This window comes from Prionailurus viverrinus, chromosome B2 (genome assembly GCF_022837055.1).
Source record: "Prionailurus viverrinus isolate Anna chromosome B2, UM_Priviv_1.0, whole genome shotgun sequence".
Lineage (NCBI taxonomy): Eukaryota > Metazoa > Chordata > Mammalia > Carnivora > Felidae > Prionailurus > Prionailurus viverrinus.
The window spans coordinates 62,732,638-62,753,545 of NC_062565.1; the positions used below are offsets into that span (position 1 = coordinate 62,732,638).

General features: G+C 36.0%; 1 protein-coding gene across 3 annotated transcripts in view; it reads left to right on the plus strand.

Moving 5' to 3' along the window:
* ADGRB3 (adhesion G protein-coupled receptor B3) overlaps nucleotides 1-20,908 on the plus strand; it is a 724,938-nt gene that overhangs the window by 668,473 nt on the left and 35,557 nt on the right. For all 3 annotated transcript variants that reach the window (XM_047860848.1, XM_047860847.1, XM_047860849.1), the window contains 5 exons: nucleotides 2,389-2,487; nucleotides 2,811-2,982; nucleotides 13,285-13,380; nucleotides 14,801-14,840; nucleotides 19,706-20,349. In XM_047860848.1, the coding sequence (XP_047716804.1) occupies nucleotides 2,389-2,487; nucleotides 2,811-2,982; nucleotides 13,285-13,380; nucleotides 14,801-14,840; nucleotides 19,706-20,349 (1,051 nt within the window). The remainder of the gene's footprint in view (nucleotides 1-2,388; nucleotides 2,488-2,810; nucleotides 2,983-13,284; nucleotides 13,381-14,800; nucleotides 14,841-19,705; nucleotides 20,350-20,908) is intronic.

Consider the following 20,908-nt stretch of genomic DNA (forward strand, 5'->3'; position numbering starts at 1 on the left):
ATAAATAAACGTTGAAAAAAAAATTTATAGATATCTCTATAGATATATATATCTGATGATCTATAGATAGATATATAGATAGATATATCTGATGTGCAGTTACTGTGGAGAATACTGGTATAGGTACTCTTTTGGGAGTAGTTTCAAACACATTAGCATGCCTGTTGAGGCACTCATGATCCAAACTGAATAGCCTATTGCTTACTTATTGTGAAAAGTTTGGGCACATGTGCCAGTACATAAGTCTTGGGTTGAATCAGTAAAATGAATAATTTAGTATCATAATTTCCCACCCTCACATCTAACTCTAAAAGCTTTGATTTTTCTCATGAGGTCTACTGATCAATCTACTTAATAGCTTTCAGATTTATTATCTCATCCAAGCACTGTTCACAAATGAGTGCACTTCTTTAAAACAAACCAGACATTCTGAATTATGACCATCTTAAGATGTTTCTCTGTACTGCCACTTTTATTAACACATGTCCACTAAATATTATTTTGGAAAAACCTACTAGGAAAACATTTTATTTTGTTATTTTATTTTATTTTATTTTATTTATTTTTATTTATTTTTATTGTTCTCATGTACTTTAATTATAAATATTATAGGTCACCTATGGTTTGCTGTAGGTATATTTTATTTTATTTTTTGTCAAATTGGCTTCTATACAACCCAGTGCTCATCTCAACAAGTGCTGTCCTCAATGCCTGTCACTCATTTTCCCCTCTTCCCCACTCCCCATTCACCCTCAGTTTGTTTTCTGTATTTAAGAGTCTCTTGTGGTTTGCCTCCCTCCGTCTTTGTTTGTAACTATTTTTCTCCCTTCCCTTCCCCCATGGACTTCTGTTAAGTTTCTCAAGATCCACATATGTGTGAAAACATGTGATATCTGTCCTTCTCTGACTGACTTATTTTACTCAGCATAATACCTTCCAGTTCCAGCCACGTTGCTGCAAATGAAATGATTTCATTCTTTTTCATTGCCAAGTAGTATTCCATTGTATATATAAACCACATCTTGTTTATCCATTCATCATACCAAATAGCATATCTTCTCTGATAAAGGAAACAATAAACAAGTCATGTCTTTTCAATATTAATCTGATGGAACGTAACAAGATTGAAGACACTCAAATATATAGTTAGGGCAATTATGTGAATTAGTGGAAAAAGTTGATGTAGTTTAACCTCTTTCCATAATTTGTCTATTGTTGAAAGTGCTGCTATAAACATTGGGGTACATGTGCCCCTATGCATCAGCACTGCTGTATCGCTTGGGTAAATTCCTAGTAGTGCTATTGTTGGGTCATAGGGTAGTTCTAGTTTTAATTTTTTGAGGAACCTTCACAATGGGAAAACATATATTTTAAACATTAACTGCACAAGAGAATTGACGAGAGAAGTATACCATGGAAAATTATTTCAAGATGTTTTGATTTTGAATCAAGTAATTTCTTTTTGGTTTTTCATAAGAAAGTTATATTTTAATAAACCAGTAATTTTCAAGGGATTATTTTCTAAAGTAAAATGTGTGTAAGGTTTTTTTGTATAGCATGACTTTGCTTCTATGATATAGTAGATTGAATCTGAATAATTTGTATCTGAATTTACATCTGAATTTGTATCTGAAAAATCCTCCAGACTAGAATAGACCATTTAAATGCTGTTAGGTTGGAGTCTATGAAAAAATGTTCAGAAAGAATATTTTGAACTTAATGTTAAATGTGTTTTATTAAAGCATTCAACTGTCACCCCTCTTATTATAAACTAATATTTCATCAAATTTCATCAGCTCCTATATTCAGATCATCCTAAAATATAGATAATACATTGATGGCTGTGAGAAATTTCAAAATAATGAATTTGTTGAGATGAAGGCTACATCTTCCACAAATGATTAAAGACCTAAAATATATATCTTCCTATATCGGGCTTCTGAGATACATGTTTACATTTCAGAAGGTCTTAATTGGTATGATGTCCCTTCTGCAAATGACAATGAAAATCTTTGAAGCTAGGAGTCCTAAGGTGTCTGATAATTAGAGGTCTGAATAAAGGGTTTTCACCGTATGTCTACACAAACACATGCTTATGTTTAACTCAGTGTATTGGACAGTTTTGATCTGTAGATACAAGGGCCATTTATGGTGTAATTGATGGGTATATGCTTTGTATGCAACAAAGGCCCATCTTACTGAAAGGTATAATGTTACAAAAATAATGTGTGGTGTTAATTGCGTCTTTAAAACAACCTAGAGCATTCATCTTTGATAAATAAACTTTTCTGCATGAAATCGTATTAAAAGCTAACTTGCAGCAGCAACGTTTTTTTTGGTGACAATTCAATATTTTGTTCTTTTTGTGGGTGTTCTGTTTGTTTGCAGTCAGATGAGTGAGCCTCATAGCGGTTTGACGCTCAAATGTGCCAAGTGTGGAGTAGTTTCAACAACAGCTTTGTCAGCCACCACCGCCAGTAACGCCATGTTAGTCCCAATCATTTACATCTTCTTGTTACAAATCTTTTACAGTGCATGTGAGAAAATGCTATTGTGGAAAAAAAAAATCACGTTTGCTAATATTGGAGCTAAGACGATACTTAAATATTTATAATTAGCAACTGCTTTTAAAACTGTTGTGGGATTGTCTATAAAAAAATAAATAAAACTATCCAATGTTATCTACTTTATGGTTTCCAAGTTAATGGTCTTGGTGCCACATACAAGAATGCTTTGGTGAACGGGGGTTTGGTTACTGCCTGGGGTGTGACACGCAGCTACGTAATGTTGCTTTCTCTGTCTCTCAACAGGGCGTCCCTCTGGAGTTCTTGTGTGGTGTTGCCCCTTCTGGCTCTGACATGGATGTCTGCGGTTCTGGCCATGACAGACAAACGCTCCATATTGTTTCAGATACTTTTTGCCGTGTTTGATTCATTGCAAGGTTTTGTGATAGTCATGGTCCATTGCATTCTTCGGAGAGAGGTAAGAAAGAGAATTCCTCTGGCAGAGAGGCAGGATGGTTAGACGATTAATTTCATTGTTAACAAATATGATCTTTTATATTAATATCTTCAGATTAAAATCATTTCCCCTAAAGACAGTCATTTGAAAGTTAAAACTAAAGGGAAGCTCTAAGGCAAAGTTCAAGCGGGCTCCTTGGACTCTGAAAGTGACAGTTAAAACAGATGGGACCGTTCAAGAGAAGACGCTGCCCAGGTGCCAAGAATCAGGGAGAGTAGATTCAGGAGAGGTCATAGGCGGAGACAAGTCTGTTAGAGACACTGGTGGATAAGACGTGGTGGGGTGGCATATTTTTAAGAGGGATAGTTCATAAACATAATACAGTGATATTTCCTACACCCACTCCCAAACCCATGTTTCTTTCTATACAGCATATCCCCATTCCTTCATACTTTACTAATTTCATTTTAGATAGAAAATGTTGAAGATTAATGGGCAATTCTTGTGTCTCTATACTAAATTAAGTTAAGGTTGCTAAAGATGAATGATTTTGAGATGGATATTTATTCTCAGAAAATACCAAAAATGTGCCCAGTCAAGCAGGGATAGGCAGTAATTGTCCTCAGGAACTCTAGATCTATAATCACAGCCTTTCTCCAGGTCATGGTTCAGGTTTATTGTCAGCAGTGAAGAAAACCAGTCCTGCTTCATGAGTTGAGATGCCAACCTGCACCAGATCCACTGAGAGCAGTGATAGATGTCAGACGTGATTCGTTTAGGGAGAAAATATTGTTTTCCAACCAGTGCAAAAATTATGCTGAGTGCTTGAAAGCACTGACACAGTATTTATAAGGTTTATGAGTCATTTTAGTGTTTACTCTGGGGATGGTGGCGACTAAAACACAATGACACAGTGCCATGCGAGTAATTTTGAGAAAATGGTCCACACTGTGATTTTGCATTATCCAGCTTGTTTGAGAACTTTATTATGATGTACACATTGCAAAAATACTCATGTGCATATGAATACATGCCACATGGTTTTTACAGTGATGTGTAAGGTAACCAAAGGTTTTTACCTGATTAACCAGATGGGGAGAACAGTATTTCTGAGCTACTTCGGTAAAGTACAGATGTCACCAATAAACCCATACATGTGTATTCTAAGAACATTATAGGGTGAAGAGTGACTTCACATTGTAAAGGGGGCAGTATATCATCATTTAAAAAATCTGATTTAGCAGGGTCCCGTGGTGGCTCAGTCAGTTAAGCATCCAACTTTGGCTCAGCTCATGATCTCACCATTCATGAGTTCAAGCCATACAATGGGCTTTGTGCTTACAGCTCAGAGCCTGGAGCCTGCTTCAGATTCTGGGTATCCCTCTCTCTCTCTGCCCCTTTTCCATTCGCTCTCTCTCTGTCCTTCAAAAATAAAAATTAAAAAAATAAATAAAATCTGATTTAGCTTACAGTTACCAAGCCTTATAATTCCTTCATCACTAATGTCTACCTGGAATATCAAGATTAAAAATCTTTCAAGTATTCAATTCTTTATAGACCAAAATTAAGTAAAAGTTAAAAAGAAATTGTATAATTTAGGGCTATGCTATTCTTGAACTATAGCTATCTTGTGGGTCTTCTGTGTTAATATTATCTATAATATGTTTATGTAACAAAATTTGTTCTAAGTGAATGGATGCATGATACCTTTTTGATTGACAATTAAGACTGAACATTTGTGGGCTTTAAGCAAGATACATAATATATCCACACACAGTTTTCAGAAGATGTTAACACTTGAGGCGTTGAAGAGGAGAAAAGTGTCCCATCTCTAAGTAAGCCTCTCTTTTTCTTCAGAAATAAGCTTTTCAGATAGCCCTAGGCTATGATAAAAATATTCAGGTTTTAAAGTGACATATCTTGATGGCTTATTATCAGATTTTTGCTCCTTACATGAAGAAAAATATTTTATTTGGCACAAAAATTTATTTCCATCAGAACTTTTTTAATACTTGCTAATTGAACTAATAACTGTCAAAAAGATTATTTATGGGGAATTAAATCAAATCATATAAGTGCTTCTGTTAAAATAGATGTCTGTAAATATATGTTTTCTGTTTTAGCGGGGAGTAAAAATATGAATATTGGCCCTATTATTATTGCATTTTCAATAATTCAGATTGAATAATTTTATAGCTGATAAATTAATAGCAGAGTCTCAGAACTCTTCATTCTAACACTGAAACGAACAATGACATATCCATTATTTTTTCATTGACCCTTAAGAATACCCTGTAACAGTGCTATAAGAACACAGAACAGATTTCCGTTATAGGGCAAGTCTTTTTCAGAATTTCTCAAAGGAAATTTTTACGGAAAAACCAAAAGAACCTTGTTTAAGTGGGCTTTGCAAATCCCAAAGACCACATCATTGGAGGCCTCATGGGGTTCAGAGAAACTTTTTGACCTTCTAACTTCATATTGCCTAACACCAGCAACAGGTGTGTGTCATACCACCTGTGAATGCACCACACTAACATTGGCCACAGTCTAAGAGAATAGGAGCATCTTCCCATATCCTCATGTCTCCTGTGAACAGAAGTGCCATAAAAATACACTGGAGCAAATGGACTAGCTACCTACCTGTAAAATACCGGGTAATGACTCCTATCAACAACTTGATTATCCCATAGGAGATTTTAGAAATATGATTTTACCTCTACTGCTTTTTTCCACTTCAAACTATTTTTCACAATAATCCAAGACAATTTGTATGGATTTTATATTAAAAATGTATAAGCAATATAAGAAATATTTCCTTCGATTTAGAGGAAGACTGGATACAGGTATACTTATTTTTATTTCTATGTATTTTTGACACGCAGTAACATAATTTGGTCATTTGTAGTCTTTATTGATTCTTCCAATATGAATTCAAAAGTCTTTTCCCATATTTACTTTTGCAATCTTCCTGTGAAGGAGGCGGGTGTACGCAGGGGAGGAATATAGCCTTGCAGTTTTAGAAGGAGAAAAGAAACGAAACCATATAACTGGCATTTTAAATGTGATGTATATGGCGCTTGATTTATTCTAAATGTGCCTTTGCTTTTAGTGGATCCAATTTTAAAACCAAATCATTTCAAGTCAGAAGGGAAGGGAGAAATGCTCACTTTGGTGCTGTCAATTATATTCCACATTTTAAAAAAAAGCAAATTGATTATTTGCATAACAATTTGTTGTGACCTTCAGAGTTGACATCTTAATATGTAAATTTTGTAAAATTTGTATTCCTGAAAATACAGTTTCTTTTTCTGGAGCAACTTTCTCTATTGAATTGCTTTAGTAGATGCCTCTGACAAATGAGAAAACAAAAAGGGGGAATAAGAAGAAAAAACATTAAACCAAATGATTTATCACACATTACTTTCAGCAACAAAAACTAGGTCTTGGAAGCTAATATGTACAATACCTCATAAGACAGAATCTAATAGAATAAATATAGTTGCTTCCTTCATTTATTCGTCATTTCATGATTGGAATTCATTTGCATTAAGCACATAACGACATCTACTATTTACTATTCTCCACATTGCTATGGAAATTCAAACCACACAAGTTATGAAACCTTTGAAATAGTTACTGTTGCTAGGAAACCACTTTCTTAGTGCCTGCACATTCTTCTCATCTCTCCTGTCTCTGGCTGTGCCTGGCTCTAAAACAATCTTACAGCTTAATGTCAGAGGGGGAAAATAACAAGATTGTGATACAAAATAAGCTACAATAAAACCCTTTCACTAAATGGAAGGAAAAAGGCAAGTACTTAAATAGATAATTTTGTTGTATCAGTATGTGAGGGTCCTGTGGCTGCTCTGTAGTGGAAAGAGAAGGGCCAAGCTCCTCTTTTCTCTTCCTCCAGCACTGGCAGGAGGTCTAGGCTGCACCAGATGAGGTCCCAGAATCTTCATCCAACCCACAAAGTGATTTTGTAATAAAATGCTTAAAATAAACATGAACAGCTTTTTCTTTCTTTTTTTCCCCTCATTCTCTCTTTCTCTCATTCCCCTCTACCTTTTTTTTTCTTCCATTTCCAGTTGGTCTATTTCCATAAAGGATACAGATAAACAAAATGATTTACAATCACATGGCAGTAAATATATGAAACAGACAAGAATCCTTACCTATCTCATCTAAGACCAATATTCTCCCAAACCATTAAAAAAATAAATGAAGCCAATAGTGGTGAAATAACTAGATAGCAATTTGAAAAGCAGTCGTATTGCATATAATATAGTTCAGATGGAGAGTTGCATGAATCTCCAAGTCTGACCATATACAGGGAAATTACGTGTGACTCCTTATTATAGAAGCGTGTATCTGTGCACTCCCTTACTGAAAGACAGCAAGAGTTTCAGTTAGTCTTTGGAGATGAGGGAGTGGGTGATAGGAGACTTCAAAACATAATGGGGTCCTGAGAGGGAAAATGGGGTTAGAGGATTAAGGGAGTGAAAATTTCAAGTAAGGGAAGATGGGGAGAGATTACTAGGCATGTGGTTTCCATGGAATGCACCTATGGTGAATATAGAGTGGTCTTCTCTGGGACCATCTGGGGTACATGGAGGAATAAAGCTAGTGATGTGTTCCTAGACACTTGAGTGATTTAAAAAAAAAAATGGTTGTAACTGTAACACCAAGAGAAAGGCAATACTTACATTTGAGGGCATAGCATTGATTAACTGATATTTTAGAGCTTTCCCATGGGGGTGTTCAGTGGCCATGGTAAGAAGCCACTGTGTGTCATGTCATGAAGAAGCTCAGTAGATTTTATAAAGTTAGTGAGTGGTCCAGGATGGGAGGGTCAGGGTACTACTGATCCTAAGATTTTCAGCTTGCTCAGAAGGACAAAGATTTAACAAGGAAGTACGTTGCTAAGAGCCTTGTCTTTGTCACGCTGAATTGAAAGTTCAGGAAGAAAAACATTTGAAGATTATTTTGTTTTGTTTTCTGGGAATAGGAGATTAGCTCATGGTACTGCAATAAAACTGGATTTTATCAGGGGCACCTGGTGGCTCAGTTGGTTAAGCGCCCGACTTCGGCTCAGGTCATGATTTTGTGGTCCGTGAGTTTGAGCCCCACGTCAGGTTCTGTGCTGACAGCTCAGAGCCTGGAGCCTGCTTCAGATTCTGTATCTCCATCTCTCTGCCCCTCCCCTGCTGGTGCGCTGGCTCTCTCTCTCTCGAAAATAAATGTTAAAAAAAATTAAAAAACAAAACAAAACTGAATTTTATCAGAACAGAGAATAGAAAGCACAAAGACTGCCTTTAAATAGGAACATGGATGGGACATAAACAAGGAGGATAAACTCATATTACTGTATACTTATTTCCAGAAATCAGCTCATTCCACTTCTTAGGCAAGGGAATGTATAAATCCTACCTCTCCTTCCAGAGTAGGCTTTCCTGACTTGAGCATACTTGTAATTATATTATGAATATTTACATCAGTCTGAATCTGCACTTTTGGTTCTCCAAGCCCATGCAGAGATCTAGGAGTTTAACAAGAGCACGAAATCAGATGAGTAAAATGGCATCAGTGAACAAATTGAAACACAGAGTTCATGGCAGAGATTGCCAAACTCAGGCATGTCTGCTAGGCGGTACCCAACCATGTCTTGCTTTACCTAAAATTCTTCTGAGTATCTGACCAAGTGGATAGGCAAATCCCACTTCCCACTCCTGCCACTTCCCTGGGGAACATAACTCTGCAACATTGTTAAACTGGTGGCAGGAAGTCAAGTATGTCTGGAATAGAGGCTTGAAATAAATGGAAGTGTGGAGGTCATGAATTAGGATTTTAGGTCCTGCCTCAAAGTGGATGGCAAGAGGCTCAAATGAAGTATCTTCTGTGAAGGTAGGGGCGTTGGATCTGACACACAGCTTCCTCCCCCCTTTTCTCATTCACATGCCAAAGAAATGCTGTTCCGTTTTTCAGATCACATATGTGACTTGCCCTCTAGGGAAGCTTGTGCTGTGCCGAAAACTGATACCAAAAAAGCTAAAAAATCTAGTTTTGAGAGTAAGTGATCCTTTAGCTGTTAAAAGATTACAGAAGGAAGTCATCAGGACTGAAATTTAGGACTGAAGTCCCTATTTTCCTTCTATGTATAGCAAACAACAAACCATTTTTTATTCCCTTTGTTCTCAGAGAAGTCAGGTAATACTTTCATAACGTGAAGTCATTCGTGTTGCTTATGGCAGTTGGTTGGCGTAATACACATGAAATTGAGAAGAACCTTATTGGTTAATCTAATGATTAAATTACATGGAATTTAATATGATTAAAAAGAGCTGAGTCATTTGTTTAATATGAATCAATAATAAACATCAGATTCAGAAAAAAAATATATAGAGTACATAAAAACTCCCTCCTCCCCTAAGCTACCACACTCAAATAATTATAAAAATGTAACTCAATTTCTTTTCTTGTCTTAAAATGATCTCCGGAGTAGGAAATGAGGAATAACTGGAGGTAAAACTGTCTTCTTAAAAGGTAGAGATTTGGGGTCTGAGCTGTTTGGTAGCTAAATACAGAGCCCATTTCAAACAGAGCAGCTCCTTCCTGTGCGGCTTCTCTGAATTGCAATGCTGCCAGGCACTGCTCGGTGCTCTTCCCCAGCAATCGCTAAATCTGGCACCAGCTTTCACAGTGACACTCTGCCAACTGCCTTCAGAGTGAGGACCAACCGAGAGGCTCTCAGCTTGCTGCTCCTGAGAGGAAGCAGATCGCTCTCCTGTGGGGGACGAGGGAAGTGAGACACACCCCTGCACACTTCTTTGAATTCATGTCTCACCCAGGAATGCGTCCACAATAAATGGGTGTATAGCTTTGCAGGAGTTTTTAGAGCAGCCCCCAGCTGGAACCAGCTGGGACAACTCTGGTGGTGCCTCTGGTAGATACTTTCAGAAGACAGCCTCCATAGCATATTCTTTTTACCTCATCTTGTTTTTGAAGATGTTTCTTGGTATGCTTTTTTCATTCCACAACATGACATCAGATTTCCTTAAAGTGCCCTATATATTCCAAGGCTATTTACATACCTGTTCTTTGCTACTCCCCCGATACTTTTTAACCCTCTGTCTGGCTGTCACTTATGGCGAAAGACCCATTGCAGAGTATTATAAAGAGAGGACATTTTGGAGACTAGATTTTAATTGTGCCAGAATAAGGCAAGTGTTTAATTACTCATGGCAAGTTTACTTAAAAATTATATTTACTTGTCTTATGTAAGTTTAAAAAATGATAACATTGCAAGATGTGAGAGTTACATAAAAATTTTTAATTAAGCTGTTACCTAAAATAAGTGGCTTGTTCCCAACGAAAAGTAATAAGTTAGGTGAAAGAGCTTAAATAATAAATCTATGAATCTTCTAACAATTTTTTTTCTTCAGTCTTAATCACAAGCCAAGAAACACCAAGACTCTTATTGTCCAGCACTGTAAATATGACAGTTGGCACAGAAGAATTCAATATCAGGTTGGAATAGGCTGATAGAGATTCTGTCTTTGTTTTTTGTGCTTCCTTCTTATCTAGAATTAATACTATTTCTTGTGGTCTTGCTTTTTAAACAATTCCAGTTGTTCCCCAACAGTTCAATTCACATTGATTCACCAAAGATAAAAGTCATTTTGTTTACTTGATGGAAAATTCAATTAATTATCAAAACGTTTCCAAATAGCTGCAGATGCATTTCCCAGCTACTGTCTTGCCTAAAACACCCTTTTCTGTGACATGGAATATGCATTATGAAATCTAGCCTAATCATTCTTCCCTGACAGTGTTGGACAAATATTTAAGGCTAATTCATCTAGATCGCCTGAATGCACTTTTTAAATTTTGTAAAAATCGAACAGAGCATTTGGAATCGAGGTGAATTTCTCCTGCAGAGCTTTCTGAATTAGAAGTAACTGAAGCCCTAAAAGTGTCAGAGAGTCTAGCACTTAAATTATGGCATTTATATGATCACTAAAATGACTTTGAATTTACTGGAGAATTTTTATGTTTTTCTGTTTTATATTTCTTCTGAATAGCATTGACTGATTCACAAAGCTGACATCATTCTCCAGAGTAGACATGCCCTTAATCCAGTGTCATATTTGGGAACTAGGGAATTTAAAGTATTGATTTTGTATGTGTATGTTATGAAAAAGAGTAAGATTTCTTCTGTATCTCCTTCACACGATCAGATAGTGGATTTTGAAGAGAAACTTACAGAAGTTGCTTTTCCATATTTCATTGTCAGACAAAAATATCCTTGGCAGCTACACTCTGAAGGTCTGAAAATAGAGAGTGGTTAGTGGGTACCAGTTCAATTACTGTTGGTATTACCAAGTGCCACTCTCATATGTTATATATGCCAGTATTTAGAAATAGATTTGAAAAAAAAATCTTCATGTGACAAGCTCCTGGAAGGCAATATTTTGAACATATTACTTATCTACCTTTATAAATTGTGTTTCTTTAACAGTTGCCTTTGGCACAAACAGAAAATTAGCGTGTACCTATTTTTCTGACAAATATACTTTCTTAGTGTTTTCTCCCAATGCAGATTTCTGTGTAGCAAACAGTGATCGTCTGACAAACACTAGACACATTACCAATTTTTTTATTATTAGTGTGTCACTCTAGGACCTACAGATATTACTTCTTAATCTAAAAGGGAGGAGCCTGAAAGCATTTGCATCCAAAGAATCTAACTTTGTCCATGTCATGTCTCTTTCAAGGGAGAAGCTGTATGACTTAGTTCTCAATATTTATCCAATTCTTCAGGAAAAGATGATGAGAGTAGATTTCACTGAGCCTATGCTTATACCAATGTGTTTTAAAGACCAAAGAAGAAATTATCTTGCTCAATTATATCAGGGAACTTCTCATCCTTTTTTTCCAGTAAATCTCAGATTAAAAGATATCAGAATCATAGGATAGAAAAGAGGTCGAAGAGCACTGAGTTCATCCTCCATTCCCTAAATTCATGGCAAGAGTGATCACATCACCAGGATTAGAACCTAAGGTGGAAAAAAAGAAGTAGACAAGGTCTCATCATATATACTGTTTGGCCAGGAGTCTGCAGTGGTGACTAAACCTTATGTCACTTTCCAAATCTTTCAGTAATGACAATCTTTTCAGTTGCTGAAAACAACTTAATAGGCTCAGCTTTCTTCTGGCCAACATGTATACTATGCACATCTCATGGTAAAACAGTGACAGGATATTTTATACCAGTGCTTCTCAAAAGTAAAGATCATTCATTATGTGTTCACTTTCATCGTCTGTGTGATGGTGCTACTGTCACACAGGGGATATGTGACATCATCTCTGTTTTGTTTTTTAATCCAAAAAAACAGATTAGAATAAACTAGAGGGAGAATATCAATACTGTGAAGCCAAAGCAACAAAATATGAACAAAATGACCTTGCCATTGACTTGGATAAGAAGCAACTGCGATAATGTCTATCAATAGCTTGTTAGGAGCCTAATGAGCCACAGGAAGTAGAAAAAAGACCTGTTGATGCAAAGGCATCATATGATCAGAATAACTCTCAATTGATTTGTGTGTTTCTTATTCATCCATTCATGTTTACTCATTTAATAAAGGATTTAATGTTCACATTTCCTTGTGGTATGTGTTTCTTGATTCAAAATCCAATTGTGAATGGGTGTTAAAGAAATTTGGCTTTGCTAAGTGATCTTCTTCTTCTTCTTCTTCTTCTTCTTCTTCTTCTTAAACAACCAGAGACAAGGTGTTTTTGTTATCTTTCTGTTTCATTGTGTTTTCTTTTTACACCAGGGCACATAGTACTTGAAGGGAGATAAGAAATCATTTCCCCAGTAGGATCCCTTACATGAGACATAATGGGAAAATCCCAAATCAATTCCAGTTGAAGATCATTGAGTAATCTCATTTTCACAATGTTTAAAGCTATTATGAAGATTATGCCACACCAAATAGTAAATCCCCCTTGAAAGACACACACATTGTTTGTAACAGTGAAAATAAAATCTGCCCACTGGCAAGAATTGCTGTTCAGCCAGACACAGCCATTGTGATAACTGAGGACTTCCCAGCGCTTCCCTCTATAGATTATGGCAAGTGATCAATTTCTTTAGCATAAAGTCCAGGTATACCAGTATACATTTTAAGAAGTAAACAAAATGGGTATTAGATCATAAAACAATGATAACTGCTTTCTCAGTTGATTGCCAATATAGACAGTATCTTGTCATTACCAAGAGAGAAGGAAATTGATGTTTCTCCCTCACCCCCACAGGTTCAGGATGCATTTAGATGCCGATTGAGAAACTGTCAGGATCCAATCAATGCTGATTCTTCAAGTTCTTTTCCTAATGGGCATGCTCAAATAATGGTGAGCTTTTATCTTTCTTCTGATGGTTGATTAAATCATGATTTGTGAAGGGCATAAACAAATTTTGAGTGACTTTGGCTTTAGTTCATTAACAGACTGAGAGACACCAGATAACCATTCTCTCTGGATTGCTTAGGAGGAGAGGATCTGTTATTGGCCCCTTGGTGCCTTGAGTATAGGGTCTCCATGCAACATCAGAGTACTCTCATCCGTGCACAAAATTAGGGATAACAGTTTGTCCACAGGAATATGTTTGTTTACAGATCAGAATACTGTGGACCTTCACTTCTGGGGTTAAAGCACTTGTTCTCGACCTTGTTTGTGCATTAGAATCCATACTCCAGATCGACGAAATCAGAATCTCTGGAGTGGGACCTACATATCAGTGATTCCAATATGCAGCCTAAGATTAGAACCACTGCCCTAAAATAGAAGAGGGTAGCCACAATTCCACTAAAAGGGCTGTCATTATACATGGGCTCCAACTATTGAGATTAAGGGGTACTTTAGGCGTTGGCACTTTGGTATCTTTTAGAAATAAGATTTAAACTATGATTTGTTAAAATCAGGGCTTAGAGATTTCTCTTACAATATATTTAATTTATTATGAATGTTTTGGGATTAGGCAACATAAAATAGTGTCAGCTATATACTAGTAGCTAAGACTTGAGAAGGAATAATCAATTCTGTGTTAAAAACAAGTATTGAAATTTCTAATTTAAAATATTAAAAAATTCTAAATAATATTGTCCAGTATATGACCAGAAGAGCTTGATGAAGATGGGCTAATTTAATTTTACCATTTAAAAAAAGTACATGATTTATTTAAAATAAAAGTTTTAGGAAAATACAGAGATGAAACTGAACCGTAGCAGGTTGTAGACCAGCTTAGTATTGTTTAATCTTCCATTTTAATTCCTAAACCTAAAAGTCTTTTGTCAATTTGAATGAAAATGGATCATGAGAAGAGCCTAGTTTGACTACTAGGGTTTGACAAAGCTGTACTATAAGATACTATATTATAAACAATATATTCAAAGTGAATACTTTGAGAATACAAAAAACATGTATTTAAGTATGTTTGTAATAGTGTGATTCTTTTTTATTGTGGTTTAAGGAATTGCCTTGAAATTCTATCCTTTTGTATATGGTGTCAGTCTCCTGACTGAAGATGACAGTGGGTATTGTATTGCTTTATTAAAATTGTATACCATTTTCCCACTGCTTTTATTCAGCATTCGGTCTCTAGGGAGTAGTCTTGAACACAATTTGATTATTCCTTGAGAATTTTTTTTTGCACAAAATAATAATCTAGTGCTGCCTAGTCGGATATCTGTAAACTTCAGTTAATCTAGTTAGTAAAAGTCGCTTGAGGTCTTCATCAAATGATGATTCTATACCTTATTATTTCTTGTTACAGACAGACTTTGAAAAGGATGTAGACATTGCTTGTCGATCAGGTAAGAATATTTGGATTTTGAAAATATCATTAGGGATGTTAAATCATTTTTATGATTTTTATTTTAAAGAAAATGCTGCAGTTTACATACCACATATTATTGCGGATGAATAGAGAATCTTCCAAAGGGAAACATTTCAGTAGCAGAATGTGGTGGAGAGGGAGGGGTGGGGGGTGAAGGGTGAATGAGGATTGAGAAACTAAGAGTTAGGAAGCACAGCAACAGGAGAAAAGCATTGACTTAGAGACCTAACACTTCCATTCCACTGCTTACTGGTTGTCAGGTGTAAGGCCAGGTTAGCCTCTTTGTGCCTCAGTTCTATCATCTGTGAAATATGGGTTGTTGCAAGGATCAAATACATTGTGTGTGTTTGTGTGGATCATACTGCTGCTATTGTTATATTCTTAGCAAGGCCCAGAAGAAACCGTGCAGCAGTCTCTGCCTTAGAGCACTAGGGTCCGTCCCATGGACATGGTCTCTGATGGCTATCCTCAGCCTGTGGCTAAACCCTCACCAGGAGTAGATGATTCAAGAGTTTCAAAGGAAACTACTTGTTTAATTTTTTGGATAATTCCAGTTGTTGCAAAAGTTTCTTTATATTGGGATATATAACATACCTTATTTTACCTTGTATTCATTGACTTTAGTGCTGCTCTCTAGAATAAGACTGGATATCTACTTCATCTAAATATCTGGATGTTTAAAAGCAAATACTATTTAGTCCAATCCAAGTCCTTTGTCTCCAGACTAAACAAACCATGTTTCCTCATTCATTCCTCATAGCATTCCTCACTGGCAAGCATGGTCCCCCACATAGCCTCCAATTTGTCAATAATTTTTAAATTATGGTGCCCAAATGTACACACTTGTTCAACATTTCTCATAGTTGGCTCTTTGCTTATATTAATGTTATCTACATGTGCATATTATTTCATAGCAACTGGTATATTACTACTGTCAACTTGTCATGTAAACCTCAAAGACTTTTTATAGTAGTTGTCACAACTATACCAGTATAGGATTATATAAACGCTCTGGGTTTTTTTCCCTTGAAGAAAAATCTGGCCTTGCATTTATCTCTGTTTGCTAGTTTCAGGTTAGCGTTCTATCCATTTGAAATTTTTTGGCCATTGAAAGTTTGATAAGAATATTTTCTGAACGTTTATTCAAACTGTCAATTAAAAAGTTGGATGGGAGAAGAGTATAGATCCCTGCTGTGTTCAGTAGGGCACCTCCCACCTACCCCACACTGACTCCCTTTAAGTATATTTTTCAGACTCAACTGATAAACATTAAACATCTATGCAGGCTCAGAGATTACAGAGTTGTTATAATCACAAGAATATGAGAGACTAAGTTCATACTCTCATTTCTTTTTTTAAATGCTTATTTAGCTATTTATGAGAGGCAGGGGATGGGCAGAGAGAGAAGGAGAGAGAATCCCAAGCAGGCTCTGCACTCTTAGCACAGAGCTAGACGTGGGGCTCAAACTCATGAACCATGAGACCATGACCTAAGCCAAAATCAAGAATCAGATGCCTAACCAGCTGAGCCACCCAGGTGCCCCCATATTCTCAGTTCTGAATTTACTGAAAATACTCAATGTAGAATATGGTACTAGCAGAGCAGAATAACTGTCATAACTTGGGAGCACATAGTGGGCCTGGGGATAGGATATTAGGAATCATTCTTTCTTGTTTAATATCTAACAAAATATTGCTAAGAAACAATCTTACTGGTGTTTGGATTTCTAAGTCTACCATTTCTGTTTTTTGGAAAATTGACAAAACATTCTCCTTTGCTCCATCCGCCTCCGTAATTTCTCAAAGATCACTAGCCATGGTGCCAGGTTCCACATCTGTGTTCCAAGATGGGACATGATCTGTCTGGGGTCCAGAAGCCCGAGTTTATTTAAAATAATTAAGTATTCATTGGATTCCTATTTTCCTACCTTTAGTTTAGTTTTCTTTCAGTCTCTTTTGGTGTACTCTTCACAGTTCTCCTTGACAGAGAATCAAAATAGGAACAATTAGTTTTGCCCAGACCAGCAGTGTTAGCATCATCTGGGAACTTGTTAGAATTGCAGACTTTAGGCCCTACCCCAGACCTACTGGGTGCTGGGGTACAGTAATCAGTGTTCTCACAAGCCATCCAGGTATTCTGATGTATGCTGAAGTTGCAAAACCACCGTGTTAGACCATCCTCTCCAAGCTGTGATCTCATTCATCAGTATTCATCCTGCTCTTTTGTTAAATTACCCCTTAGCCCCAGACTTCATTGCATTCTGGGATTTAGTATTCCTACCATTATTTTATTGGAAAATATTTTTGTAACGTTTTCATTTTTTATCTGGGCCCTTTTTAACTGAGCTCATCAGGAACTTTCCTCTGAGTTTTTCTAGAGGTTTGTGTTCATGTACAAATAGATTTAATTTTAAAGTTTCAATTCATGGACTCTGAGTAATCTTTCTCTAAGTTATGTTGAAATCACTTTCCCAAAAGATAGAATATATATCTGATAATCCAAAATATTTAGGTGCTTTTTGTTTTGTTGTGCCGTGTTTGGGTTTTGCCTTTCACAACTTAGTTAATTTCTCGTCAAAGTCCTATCCCTTCAACATAATGTCTGTATGTGTAGGTGGTATGCATTTGTTTATGTTTCTCCAAAACTTGGATATCTATTTTAAGTAAGTCTAAGAGGAAGACCTAGCTTTCATATCGAGTAGACACTATTTCATAAGAAGAATTATCTTTCCCCAAATATTTAAGATATATAATTTTTCAGTAAAGATAGCTGTGTCATTTGATAAAAATGTGGTGAGTAGAACTACAAATGGTATTAACTGATACAAAACTAAATGTAGCTTGTACAAATACAGATCATAAAATCAGTATTCAGTACCAAAGTTTCACTTATAGTTTACAATATATTCATAAAAGTATAAAATTATCTGTACGTCCTTAATGTCAAAAGACATGTGCCTGTAACTGCCTTTAAATTGTATTTCTATAAATTTTGGATTAATTTTTACATATAGTTAAGATTAAAAATTTAGATATTTTTTTAAAAGTATTTTATTTAGAATGTCATTAACTCTATTAATTTAACATACTTTGCCCATTAATGTTTTTATGCAAATTGTTCCTAGCAACCACAGTTTATCACTGATCTATTAAGAGGTTTAGAAATAACTTTTTAAAACTAAATGATTCTACCTTTTTATATAATAAATACAAAAAGTTACAACCAAATTGTGGATTAATAAAAAATATATAGGGGCGCCTGGGTGGCTCAATCAGTTGAGCGTCTGACTTCAGCTCAGGTCATGATCTCCCTGTTCGTGAGTTCGAGCCCCGCATCGGGCTCAGTGCTGACAGCATAGAGCCTGGAGCCTGCTTCGAATTCTGTGTCTCCCTCTCTCTCTGCTCCTCCCCCGCTCATGCTCTGTTTCTCTCTCTCTCTCTCTCTCTCTCTCTCCTTCAAAAAAAAAAAACAGTAAAAAATATATAGATGTAAGTTTAACTTGATTTTTAGTGTCTGAAACAGAGACCTAATACAATAATTATATACAGTATCTCAAAAGATAAAAGAGATTACATGAATGATGCTTTTTTTTTTGAATGATGCATATTTTGCAGTAATTTTGAAGGCTTCTTTATAGTGGGGAAAGACATTCATGATCTGTTTTCAACCTCTGCTTTAATGCATAATTATGATGCTATTTGAAAATTGGATAACAATGGGTAAAATTCAGTATATCTGAAACTTTTCATGAGGAAACAATAAACCAAATATTTTATAGTTATCTATGCCTAATGACATTTTCATTGACAATTGCTCTGCTTTGTACATAGAACAGCATTTGTGTTCTGTGTGCTTTCAATGCCAAAATTACCAAGAATATTTTTTTAGAATTTCATTCTTTCCTATCTCAAAACTGACAGTCGTTTACAACTAAGCGTGCTTCAAGTCATTCTGCTGCTATTACTCATAATATATGACTTTCTTCTTCTATAGAAACAAAAGAAAAAAACTAAAATATATTTCAATCAGAAATTCTGAACCTTTTGTTGGTTTATTTTGGCTTGGTTTGGTTTCATTTTTCCCCTCTCTTAGTACAAGTTAGCATGCATTTTTAATTTTTCTAAGTCATTATTTTTCAAGCTTAAAATTGAATAGAGTTGTCAGAGACTCATACAGTTTTTCCTGCTTAAAGTCAGTGGCAATTTTAATACCCCCTCAAGGGCATTCGAGCATATGGATTGATCTTGTAAAGGAATTCTTTTTTTCCCACATGGAACTGAAGATGATAAATACTTTTGAACTCTGTATCTACCTTGACCATATGGACTTCATAGATAAATGCTCATTAATTTTCAACATGCATAATTTTAGAGGAATTTTTGATGCAGTAGGATGAAATTCTCATTGATTACCTCTCTCAAGAAGTATTTTAATGAATAGAACTTGCAGAATTCTTTAGGGGAAAAGCCTTGAGAAAAAGTCAAATTCATGTGAACATATCCATAATTTCATAAAACTCTTTGCAGTAGATTGATGGAGAAACTTCCATGGTAATCTGCCTTTTCCCTGAAAAGCTATGCAGAGTTGTGTAAGAATAGGGTACTGAGATTTTTGAAAGTCCATTAATCAAATTTCCAATATGTTTTAGTTATGGACTACCTATCAGAATCAATGAAGAGTGATTGAGTAATCTGGACCATCTACAAACAATGGATACACAGTTTTTAAAATATTGTTTTTTTGTTTACTAAGGAAATTATTTAGTAGAGAGATAGCAAAATACAGCAGTGAAAAAATAAAAACACATTGTCTTTTCTGAATTTTTATATCCTAACTTATAGTTCTTCACAAGGATATTGGTCCTTGCCGAGCAGCAACAATAACAGGAACACTCTCTAGGATTTCTCTAAATGATGATGAAGAAGAAAAGGGAACAAACCCTGAAGGGCTAAGCTATTCAACACTGCCTGGAAACGTCATTTCCAAAGTCATTATCCAGCAACCCACGGGTATGCACATGCCCATGAGTATGAATGAGCTGGGCAATCAGTGTTTGAAAAAAGAGAACAGTGAATTGCGAAGAACTGTGTACTTATGTACGGATGACAATTTGAGAGGAGCTGATATGGATATAGTCCATCCTCAAGAAAGAATGATGGAAAGTGACTATATTGTGATGCCCAGAAGTTCTGTAAATACCCAGCCATCAATGAAAGAGGAAAGCAAAATGAATATTGGTATGGAAACCTTGCCACATGAAAGGTTATTGCACTACAAAGTGAATCCTGAATTCAACATGAATCCCCCTGTAATGGACCAGTTCAATATGAACTTAGATCAACACCTTGCACCCCAGGAACATATGCAGAATTTGCCCTTTGAGCCTCGCACAGCTGTGAAGAATTTCATGGCCTCTGAGTTGGATGATAATGCAGGACTATCAAGAAGTGAAACTGGGTCAACGATATCAATGAGTTCATTAGAGGTAAGCAACAGAATAAACCTTTCCTTGATATTTTAAACAGTTGATATTTGATAAATTGATTCATGTGACACTGGATTGAGTCACATGAAAAGAGTCATATTACCTCTTACAGTTATGTATCACACAAATATTTTAGGCATGTTGGGATTAAGATTCTAGACATTTTTTTTTCCAGTAGTACATCAGAATGCCCTTTCTCAAGATCACGTTTTAAAAAAGGAGTCCTCTAGGGGCGCCTGGGTGGTTCAGTTGGTTAAGTGTCTGACTTCACCTCAGGTCATGATCTCACGGTTTGTGAGTTCGAGCCCCGTGTTGGGCTCTGGGCTGACAGCTCAGAGCCTGGAGCCTGCTTCAGATTCTGTGTCTCCTTCTTTCTTTGCCCCTCCCCAACTTGTGCTCTGTCTCTCTATGTCTCTCAAAAAATAAATAAATGTAAGAAAAATTTTTAAAAGGAGTCCTCTATAATTAAAAGGATAACTATCAGTCATAATTCTTTCAGAATGGGAACCAAGTAGAGCACTCAATAGAAAAAATAGAAGATCCTCCTGATGTTTGTCAG